This window comes from Morone saxatilis, unplaced genomic scaffold, assembly GCF_004916995.1.
Source record: "Morone saxatilis isolate NCDOM2014 unplaced genomic scaffold, NCSU_SB_2.0 Contig3, whole genome shotgun sequence".
NCBI classification, from domain to species: domain Eukaryota; kingdom Metazoa; phylum Chordata; class Actinopteri; family Moronidae; genus Morone; species Morone saxatilis.
The window spans coordinates 21,397,079-21,408,558 of NW_023339873.1; the positions used below are offsets into that span (position 1 = coordinate 21,397,079).

At 38.8% G+C, this 11,480-nt stretch overlaps 2 protein-coding genes across 2 annotated transcripts in view; both read right to left on the reverse strand.

Moving 5' to 3' along the window:
• Positions 1-3,925, reverse strand: part of tedc1 (tubulin epsilon and delta complex 1) — a 4,417-nt gene extending 492 nt beyond the window's left edge. Inside the window, exons 1-7 of the mRNA XM_035674088.1 lie at positions 3,633-3,925; positions 3,112-3,196; positions 2,263-2,489; positions 1,925-2,062; positions 1,371-1,433; positions 540-626; positions 83-226 (exon numbers count right to left, since the gene is read on the reverse strand). Coding sequence (XP_035529981.1) covers positions 83-226; positions 540-626; positions 1,371-1,433; positions 1,925-2,062; positions 2,263-2,489; positions 3,112-3,196; positions 3,633-3,776 — 888 coding nt within the window. The 5' untranslated portion in view covers positions 3,777-3,925. The remainder of the gene's footprint in view (positions 1-82; positions 227-539; positions 627-1,370; positions 1,434-1,924; positions 2,063-2,262; positions 2,490-3,111; positions 3,197-3,632) is intronic.
• A 463-nt stretch (positions 3,926-4,388) lies between these two features.
• On the reverse strand, positions 4,389-10,678 carry dnal1 (dynein, axonemal, light chain 1). The gene is made up of 8 exons (XM_035673313.1): positions 10,609-10,678; positions 10,031-10,069; positions 9,271-9,380; positions 7,890-7,945; positions 7,725-7,780; positions 7,418-7,544; positions 7,033-7,173; positions 4,389-5,795 (listed from the first exon to the last, which is right to left on the reverse strand). Exons 1-8 carry the CDS (start codon positions 10,609-10,611, stop codon positions 5,746-5,748), a joined length of 582 nt encoding a protein of 193 aa, XP_035529206.1. The 5' UTR covers positions 10,612-10,678; the 3' UTR covers positions 4,389-5,745.
• Positions 10,679-11,480: the final 802 nt, after the last annotated feature.

The window sequence follows — 11,480 nt, forward strand, 5'->3', positions numbered from 1 at the left end:
GAATGAACACCACGTGTGTGTGTGTGTGTGTGTGTGTGTGTGTGTGTGTGTGTGTGTGTGTGTGTGTTTCTGTGTTGCACACCTGTCCTGTGGGCAGTCTCAATAGCATTTCCTCCAATTTCTCCAGCCCCCGGTTTCCGTGGTGACACACTCTCACACTCCCATTGGGTGCATGTGTAGGCTTCTCAACATCAGGATCTGTCAGATGGCAGTCCACCACACTGTCCTGCACATACACACATGCTTTGCGTCACATTTCTTGGCGCACGTGGCTGCTTGATTTTAAAATAGCAGAGCTGTTGGCTGCTCAAATAAATGTGTCCAAATCTAGTCGAGTCTATTTGGGGTGAATTTGCACATTACATTTTTAAAGAATTAACAATTTTACAACATTTTGTTATGGCAGGAAACTATATACATGTCACAGCAACCTAATTTTTAAATACTCATTTAAAGAGAATCATTAACCACAATGTGGGAAATCCCTCTTGTGTTAAATTGTGCTGTTGTTTTCCTGTGTGTTTTTGTGTCTAACTTGCCATCCAGGTCCAGAAGACTTTCTCCACCTGTCTCCAGTTCAGATATGCTTCTAGGAGCTCACAGAGCTGCCGCATACAAACACAGTCCTAGAACACACACATTAGAGTTGTAAATACAGCCCAAAGCAATGATTTTATAAAACAAAGAATTCATGCAAACCCCCCTTTCCTGTCCATCTTTACCTGTCCTACGAAATAAAAAGCATAAAAAGCATGGCAAAATAAAAAATGATTGTGTGGCTAAATTATTGTGGAGGGCTTTTTTGCCTTTATTTGATAGAAAAAGGCCACAGGTTGGACTTGAACCCATGGCTCACTGTTGGTACATGGGGCCACCAGGGCACCCCATGAATTAATCTATCACAATAAAATGTCTCATTTCAGTCGTTATCAATCATTTTTCATGACCTATTTTTAATAAAGAAAATAAATTAATAAAAAGTTTACCCACTTTATTTATCAAGGTACACAGTTAATGCTTTAATGTTCTATCATACTAGTTGAGCTGAGTACCTCTCCATCATGGACTCCCTGTGGATTCTTTCTTGAGATGTAACAGATGTAGGGTGTGACTGATGACAGCAACTATGGTGATTCACTCAGAGCATGCTCCATTATCAAGGGATATGATGGGCTGTTTATGAGCCAGGGTGTGTTCATTCTGTGCTTTCATGGCATTTAATGCATCTAAGGAAAACTATCGATATTCTGTTGAACAATTTGTTTATTCCCAATACATATTGCTATTGTTTTATTGTCCAGGCCTAACTCTAACTATAGGCAGAGGATATTGTTAGTAGTAATTCATTTTAAATAACAGCAAACACTCACCTCCCTTAGAACTGCTGAGCTCTGATCAGAGGATGCAGGGGGGGGGAGGGTGGCGATAGAGACCTGAGAAAAACATTGATTTCTTGGTTAGACTTGAGTATAACTTCTGCTATGTTCACACTGCAGGCACAAGCGACTCAAATCTGATGATTTTGCTTATATGTGACTCAGATCTGTTTTTGACAGTGTGAACAGCATAAAACACATGGGATCTGATCTTTTCAACTCTGATTTGGACCACTTTCATGTGTGGCTTGAATCAGATACAGGTCTGGTTTTCTGCACAACCTCAGTGTGAACAGTCATATCAGAATTCATGTGATCATGACCTATTCACACTAGAATCTGATATGGGCCACATTAAAACAAATCAAATCAGATCTGAGCACCAACGCTTGCAGTGTAAACGTAGCCTTAGTCCAATAAATATCTCAGTTGCTTCAATGTTTATGCTCCAACACTTATAATTTGCTAAAAAGGGTTTTCCACTGCAGCAACCGACAAACACACAATGACAACCTGTGAAAAAGTTGGAAAGGGGGGGATTTTCTCACAGCGTGGAGCAGACGAGTTCGCTCTTCTTGCATGGACAGCAGTGTCCGCCACTGGTATCTCAGATAGCCAATGAGCCACTGAAGTTTCCTCAGAGATGCCGAGTCTAACTGGAGCTCACCGGACGGCTGAGGGTTCACCTAACAAAGAGAGAGAGAGAGAGTAGAGATATAGAAGTGTAAAAATAGAAATGCAGAATTAGGTTTACCAGTATAACGCACTGGTAGTATACCAGGAAGTGTTTGCAAGGATAAAGGAGGGTGTAGCCTTTTGTTGGTCAATAAAACTAAAAGTGTCCAATGCTGGAAAGCAGTCCAAAAACGGCCCTGTTGACACGTACCATTACAGGTGGAGGTGTGAGTAATGTTTTGTCCAATCGCTGCACTCGCTGTGTCAGCAGTTTCTCCAGTGTTCCAGTAGCGAGCAGCCAGGCCAGCGCCAGGAGGAGGTCTCTGCTGGAGAAACTCTGTCCCTTGCCCCCCTCTCTTCCCTCCCTGCCACACATCCAGTCAGCATGGTATCCAGTCTGCCAGAGGCCTGCAGCTACCAGCTTCCAGTGCTCTGGGGCTATACACAGACAGAGACATTCAGTCACTCAGCAAGTCCACTTAACTGTTTTCGGGCCTTCTAGAAATGTCAGTCTAGTTGGTCCAGTTAAATCTGCATATCAGGGTTCCCACTCTTTTTAAGAAATCATTTCCCAGCACTTGCTCAAAAGTCACAATGTGGATTAAATGCTGAACAGAAAAGATGTATTTATGAGCATACTGAACCTTTGGTAAGGTAAGCCATTACAAACTCATGTTGTGTGGACAAGAATGGCGAAAGCCAAAGAGACTTTATGCGTGAATTACAGATAAAGTACATATAAAATGATGCATAACTGGCTATGATTTAATTATAATATAATTGATCTGAGAAAGGTCATTTTGCATAGTGGATAATGTGACCTTTTGCGTGCTTTTCCATAGACCACTTTCTGACTTACACTATTGTAATGTGTAGAGGCAAGAGCCGGCTCATAGCACAGTCTAGAAAATTTCCAGCTTCCATCATAATGATGGAAACAAAAGAGAGTATCTTTTTACAAAACTCAAAAAATGTTTTCAAATCATGGGAAATTATCTTTTTTGAAATCAGTAAAATCCTGGACAAATAGCATCAAATAGCAACAGACAATGTGACTGACCTCCACCTAGCTGTGCACCAGCTTCACAGGAAACAATGCCAGCTGTCTGAAGGATGTTGGTGAGGAGCTGCCAAAACTGATCCTCCTGGAAATCAACAGTGAGCAGAAAGATGTCTGTCAGAATGAAACATACAGAGCTTTATAAAAAAATTGTCCAAGTTAAACTTTTTAAGATTACAGATTTTATAGTTGCTGTTTTATCCAAATTCTGACCACTTGTTATCCCACTGTCTGCTCCTGCAGTGATCCAGTTGAGATCAGTGGAATTATTAAAGTGTCATCATTCATTTTACCAGAATACCATACAATCCCAGGCTGTTTGGCTGGTATGTAATAGGAAACCATCATATGCTTTGTATGTAAATTCAAGTAACTAAAGCTGTCAAATAAATGTAGCTAGTAAATATTTTATCAGAATGTAACTGGTCGAGTAGAAAATAGCTAGTATAAATCAAAGTACAAGTACCTCAAAACAAACGTAGTAATCGACCCCCCTCGACAGTGAAAAAGGATAAACGTACCACCTCGAGTCCACCACCAAATTTAGCCCGCCTGAAGGTTTCCGGTGCGGGGACAGTTTGCAGGCCGGTGGCCGTCAGCAGTCTGCACAGAGCTCCTATCACCTGCTTCACCTCCACACTCACGGCGGCTTTACTCCGCTGCATTACAGCCACACAGCACTACACCCAAATGACCGAACTTTCTACCCACTCAGCTATCACATTTGGTCCGACAGAGACACTTTTGTACTTTGTACTTTGTACATTTCTACCGCTTTGAAGTTGAGTTGTTGATATTTCGCGGCGACTTTAACACTTCCGGGTACGAGGTCGTTGCCAAGTAGCTAACTGGAAGACATTTGATTGATATCCATGTTGGCCAATTATGAAGGTGATTCGGAAAGCGGTGGGCAGGGCTTATTTTTCATTGGTGCGTTAACAATTTATCCGACTTGTTTTTATATACACGGATCTATTCATATACTCTGTAAGAAAAGATTGTTTATTAAACTTTTAGTTAGTAACTAACGATACTACACTCACTGTGATAATAATAAAAGTCCTGCAAAACCGTAATCAAGGAAAGTATACAAACATTAGGTAAATATACTCAAAGTACTCACTCTGCTTGAGTAAATGTAGTTTGTTACATTCCACCTCTGGCTTTTGGTTTGAGTAACAAAAAACAGTAATTCCTAATAGTATCTATTTGTCCAATTACTTGATTACTATATTACCAAGAATACTGTTATATTCCAAGTGACAAGGTTCAACTGGTATTCTTCAATAGTTTTTATTTCAAATATCAAAATCATTTAAAAATCATAAACATCTTACAATTGTATGTACAAACATGCCTAAAATAATTTAAAACATGAAAATCATTTTACACAGACAGGTAATAAATGAGGATTATGCTACATGCGTTAACCTAGGTATCACATCGTAAAGAACAGGAAGAATGAAGAAACAACAAATCCAAAATGACCATAAAACTGAGAGTAAAATACAGTAGACTAGCCTCTGCCCTTCAAAAACATTAGAGCCGCATAATCATGTTAAATCTGAATATGACCAAGTTAAGACACATGACCTCAGTGTTATTTAGCCAGCAAGATCTCAGACAATGCAGCAGCCAACAGATCAGCGGATGTACTTTGGTCATGTAAGTTTCACTCTCGATATTGCATTGGCTCCAGTTCAGGCAAAGGCTTCTGCAACGTAGCTGGAGATGGTCCCTTACGTCCCATAAGGAGGACAGTACATACTGTCTAACTACATGAACCTCCATATTGTAATGCTACTGCTGCTTACTACCTGAGAAGTCAGTGGTTGGTAACAGACCCTGATTTCAGCTAATTCCTAAATTTTGATACCAACTACCACGGCAGGATGCAACTATTTGCTGGATTTCGAGTCACTTTCTTAAAACATCAACTGTTCCACTGCTTAGTCCAATGTGATGTGAAATGTAGTATAATTCAGCTAATCTTTGGCTTTATGTGACCATCTCTCCGTGGTGATGCTATGGAGGGAGGACGGTGTTACTGTAGGTATTTACAGCCAATTCCTATTAGAGAAGGTCCAGCAGTGTGGAGCTAATAGTATTACCTTATCAACGTCTGGTCCACACAAATGTCTCCGCTCACTAGTGTGTGTGCTATACTGTGCTTTAGTTCTTGCTAGAAGAACATAAAGAGGCATATAAATCAAGGACACTCTAAAAAACAGGTTGTAAATGAAAGAGCTCACAAATGGGACTGAACCACAAATTACACAGTCCGTTTCTTAGTTAACAACAACAGTTAGTAGTAGCTTAACAGTAAAAAATAATTATAATGCTGTAAAAAGCATTAGGACATGTGCTTATTATGTATTTCCACTTATAAGGTCTCATCAAAACCTCTCTCTGGTCCCATACCCACAAGGCCTGAAGTATTTACAGACTTTTTTCATATCTAAAACACACACATTCTGTCTATTGGTTATTTTGTGCTTGTTAATCTACGAGAAAGCCTATGCGGGTTTAAAATCATTTTATAGAAAGAAAAGCACCATAACAAACCATACAAAACTTAAAAAAGGGAAGACTCTTAGGGAAGGGGGTTGTAATTTTTGCAGATAGTCATGCTTTTCAGCTCTCTCCGTCTCCTTCATCCTCTTCCTGTTTGATGACTGGGGTTCCTGGAAACAACAAGAAATCACAATTTGTATCTTCAAAGAAACAACTTTTTACTTAGTGGCAATGTAAAAGTTGTTCCATTCATCCATTATCTCTTTGCGCTTATCCTCTGCAGGGACACAGGGGGGCTTGAATCAATCCCAGACGGCAATGAGGAAGAGACGAGGTAGATCATGGTGATTTAGAGTCACCAATTAACCTGCGTGTCTTTGGACTGTGGGCACCAAGATGAAACCCACACAGACACACAGAGAACATGCAAACTCTACACAGAAAGGCCCTGCTCCAGCCACAAACTCCCCGGCTGGCAGTTTCTTTGTTTTTTTCAGAATGTCATTTCCAAATAATTTTCCAGGAAGTTTTCTGGTAGGAAATGTATAATATGGTACTAATAATGAGGAAAATGTGAATTTCCTTTAAGAAATAAATCCAAGTAAATCTGAATTCATTATTTGTTCTATACTATTCATAGTTAGTAGTTACTTTTTGTAAACTTTTCATACATATATGGTGAACTGCATGTTTGCCTGTAGACAGATTTTACATTCTTTCATGTTCAGCTGACCTCAGCTGACTTACTGTACTCTTTAAATCTCAAACTGCCGGTCTGGGGGCCATTTCCAGCCCTCCAACCCCCTCCCTCCGGTCTGTGACATGATGTCAAAAACATAATATAAACCGGCCCAGTATATTATTAGTTTTTTACTATTGTAGTTATTTAATATCTTTGCAAACTATCCTTTCATATTCAATTAAAATAAAAACCCAATTCTATTTTAGATGTTTTGTTTGGCACAAAATCAAAGATGGTCAAAGATGCCTGCAAAAAAGGGTTGATAGGAAGAGAGCAGGTTTTGGGCCTTCATTTGTTTTTTGGCTGCAAACAACAGAGATTATATGAAAAAGTGCTGTTTGCTTTTTTTGTGAAGTATGATAGAAATATTTTCAGAATATAGGACTCTGTTGTAGTATTTGAAAGTTGAAGTGGCCTCCTATAAGACGACAATACCAGCAGTGCCCCCAAGACAGTTTGAGTTTGAGATCCCTGCTCCAGGTTATGCTGGCAATTAATTTAAATGAATTAATTAGAAATTATTCAGAAATTAAGGACCAGTAAAGTGTTACCACAATTTTTTTCCAACATACGCTGCATCACATGGGAATAGTTAGTTAGTTAATGGTTGAGTTATTTGTTAGTTAGTTATTTAGCAGTGTCTTTCAACACTGCTTCACTCTTACCATCTAGTTTCTTCAGACTAGGCAGTCTTTTAGAGGCTTCATCCATCCAGTTTCCCTCTGCTGAATGCTTCTCCTCCAGAGGATTTCCAACAAACACCAGGTCTGCGAGGCATGGCAGGTCAGCTAGCCTGACAAACTCTCCTACACAGAACACAGGAAAAACATCACATACCAAAATTAAAGACCGCCACACTGAGGATTTCAGCATCAGCAAACCATCAGCATATTTTAAAAATGAGAATAATAACCCTAAACTAAAGCAATAACTGCCAAAAACAATGTTAGGCAAGAGGAGGAGCTTTCATTTTCAAAACAGGTCACTCAAAAATGTTCCATGAATCCATGAATAAACACATGGCAATTAATATTGTGTTATGTAGCATACCCCATTCTTTAACCAGGTTGTTGGATATGTAGAGGACTTTGAGGTTCTTCATGCACTGGATTCCCTTCAGTCTCTCTATCAAGTTATAGGAGATCCACAACTCTTCTAATGTGTCCCCTACTGCTTCCTGCACACACACACACACACACACACACAACTGATGTTAAATAATGTAAATACAAAGTATGTATTCAGCATGTGTACCCACTTTAAAAAGCTATACAAACTGTGTAGAGAAAGAAAGAAAAAAGACAGAAATGAAGAAAGAAGGAAAAGAGAGAAATAATAAAATAAATGTGTAACTTACCAGCCCAGTGAGGGCCTTTATATTATTTCTTCCTAATGACAATATCCTCAAGTTCTCTGGAAGCACACAATACAACAACAAGACATCACATTACAACACTGCATCCCATCCGTGAACAGAGTGTGCTTGTGTGTGGCTGTATGTGTTTATGCAGTCATTACTCACTCAGGCCATTGAGATTGGTTATTTTCTCAATGCAGTTTGTGGACAGAGACAGCCTCCTGTAACATATCGGGTATTTAAAGGGTGATATACTAGTCGAGTTAAAAACATTGGGGGTTAGACAGATTACTGTACTATATGATCTGCAACAGAAAATTCTATACTTGCCCTGAGAAGTCAGAGAGCGATGAACGTTAACTTACCATTTGATTTCACCGTTATCTGATCTATATGAAGTTACTTTGGTTGACCTGCTTTCACTCATTAAGTTATGCTGTTGCTGATTGTGTGAATAAAGATAAAGTACATGTGTTTGTGTATACAGTCTAGGATTTGTGTTTCTAAATTTCCAGGTCATTTCTGAAAGTTTTAAGAGCGAGAAAACATCATAGAAGTGCAGTTTGAGGGCAAACTACACAATGACCTACCTACCTACCTACATACATCTACCTACCTTAGCTCCACTGTTAGATATTTATGGGATCAAATAATAGCTCCTCTCAGAGGAAAACACAGCCTTTTCTCCAAGGCTACACTTAATTCTACACAAACTGACAGTACACAGCCTGGCAGGAGTCTTTGCCTGCCATTTTCAGGGCAAAATGTTGCTCCAAGGTTTCACTGTCGTGGTGCTTGTAGAGAGAAACTTGGACCCAATCAAAGTGAATTAATCAAAGTTGTTTAATCTAAATAATTGCCACACTGATTTGGAATGTAAATAACCATTAGCTGAAGCTCTGGATATTATACATGTTCTTTAATAGAGACATTAACCTTATTAGCCTTATACTTATGTAAGCTACTAAATGCAAAAAAGTTTATACCAGCCATCCATTTTTGCAGAAGTGTAAAGCTGAATTTCCACAGATTTTTCAAAAAGTAGTGCTAAATTATACACAGGAGGAAAGCTGACAGACATGAGCAAAAAACATATTTGGTATACAGTGCCAAATGGTCATCTATCACAGCTAGCCTAAAACCATAGCGACTGCATGTTGGAGGATTCCTACTGGAGATTTTGCTCAGACTGACTGGTCCATTTTTTTTTACTTTACCAGAAAGTACTTCATAGTTTTATAGTAGATCAAATTGTATGCGTATGTTCTGGTCAAGACACCATTGTGTCTGTTACCAAAAAAGTTTTTTTAGTCAACAAGCATGTACCTTTGAACAGGGTAGTTACCTGATCCCAAAGACACCCAATAAATGAGCTAAACTAGGCTAATCTCATGGTCAACACGCCTTCACACTGCATGCAGAAACATAAAGAAGGCATCCACGAGTTGGTCTCCCTCTAGGTAGAATTGTAAAAACAGATATTATAACGCTACTTTGCTAGTATAACAACTTGCTGTAATGAAAACTGAATTGTTGGAGGACTCACTGGCAGTTGGTGAGTGTGGAGAGAGAAGCATCCATCTTCTCTATAGGAGGAACCTGACCATACAGTTTTATGGCTTGAGCCTCGCTCACTTTCTCCCCTGACTTCTCCTCCTGTACACACACACACACACACACACACACACATCAAAAGATGAAATTACAGCTATGCAAATAAATGAATGAACTTGCGGTCAAGAACAGTGTTGGGCAGTAACTTATTACTAGAAATAATATTACAGTAATAATAATACTTGAAACTACTGTACTGTAATTACTGTAACTAATTACTGATACAGTTCAGTAATGCTATAACAGTTACCCCCCAAACATTACTTTTATCTTTTATTGGCACCGCCCTCTAATTAGAAATCCAACAATCCAATCACATTCATGGATTGATTTGTGTAATCGTGGAGGAAGCTAGAGTGGAAGATGGAAACATATTCAGCAGCTGGCTTACTTTGATTTCAATAAACAAAACAGGATTTTAATCCACATAAATTTGAATTTTGGGGAGAAAGGGCACAATTACCAACTTTGTGGGGAGTAGCAGAAAAGTAATAGTAATAGCTTGTAGTGTAACTAATTACTGTTGGCAGGGAGTAATAAATAAAGTAATAATATTACTTGTGAAAAGAGTAATGAGTAATAAATTACATTTTGTGAGTGCCTAGGCCAACAGTGGTGACAAACAGCAGTAAAACTAACTGTGGTACAGTGTTGATGGTGTACTGTGTGTGTTCTGTCTGTATGCCACTCACCCATTTGGACAGCGCCTCTTTCACTGTCGTTGCTTTTGCCTGGAGACAATACATCACATTCAGTTAGTTTAGACTGGCAGGAGGCTGGGTTATATTGGCAATGACAAATTAGCAGACACGCTTAGCAACAGTACATAGTAAACGTTAAACACACACTTTTCACTAAGCTATAGGCTCTGAATATACACTGTGTTTACTAAAACGTTCATTGTAGGGTTTGGGCTGCTGGACACTTCATTCTGGGTGGGCAGACATTTGAACAAGTCTTCCTCCCAGTGCAACAATTAACAGCAGGGAAAACGACAAACTACACACAGACATCCACACGCGTTCAGGATATAACGTTATCTGACGTTAGCCAGACATTTACCGCTAGCTTACAGTTAGGGTTAAGTTAGCTAACTAGCTAATTAAAGTTAGCCCATGTTAGCTTACAGCGACAACGATGTAACCTGTAAGGTCAACTGTAGCGAACTCACTGCATGTTCGTATTGGTGGTTACAGTTCGGACCCTATAAATTAGCTTAAAACACACACACAAAAGCAATGGAAAATAAACCGACTACACAAACACTCACCATGTTGATAGTTGATGTCTACTCCGGTTGCTATGGCACTGACAGGTTTGACATGCGCATGCGCAGTGTAAGTTTGGGAAACAAAACGTATTCGCAGATGAACAAGATGACATTAGGCTACTTATGATATTACTACTTTGTACAGTAGTGTCTGTATATGCTGTGAAAGATTCTTCACCCATTATTACAATTTTATGTCACAGAGAAGCTAAACTAAAGCATGCAATTGTCCCATTTGAAGCCCCTTCAGATGCAAACAGTAACAGTCTCATGCTACTAATATCAATTTTTCTTATAAGACTATGTGATATATAATCGAATAAACATACAGATATTATGAGGAATTGGTATTTAGTTAGCGAAGGTTTCATATACTGACCTTACTTTATGTTCCTGCCAACTGGAGATTAATTATAACCTTACAATGGGAAATGATTTTGGTGCACACAGAGACAGGAATTTGGGGTATGTGTGCTTTACTGCAGTGGGTACCCCTTTATATGGCATTGCAATACCGCCCTCCAGTGATAGAACTGTAGCATTGCATCAAAGTTAAAGGTAATTAAGATAAAGGAAAGATTACTCAAATTAACTCTTGGCGTACAGGAATGTAAAAATACTGTAATTAACTGCCTATACAGGGAACATAATTATGGCAATCATTTACACTTGATCTAAATACTGAGTCCATTCATTGTTATTATATTATTATTATTATTACAGTTTTCTAGAAATTTCTCTATACTAAGTATACATTTTAAAAACTGCTCCAACAGTTATTTTTGCTGACATGCCAAAATTAAACTAAAGTAATTCCAGTAATGCAATACAAAACTATAGATATTCACTATACAGACTGGTACAGAATAGCT

What these genes read in the sequence shown, in the direction of transcription:
- dnal1 (XM_035673313.1), bottom strand. An exon ending in AACCAATCTCAATGGCCTGA is followed by an intron (nt 7,781 to 7,889) that starts GTGAGTAATGAC and finishes GTGTGCTTCCAG; the next exon opens with AGAACTTGAGGATATTGTCA. An exon ending in CAACCTGGTTAAAGAATGGG is followed by an intron (nt 7,174 to 7,417) that starts GTATGCTACATA and finishes TGTTCTGTGTAG; the next exon opens with GAGAGTTTGTCAGGCTAGCT.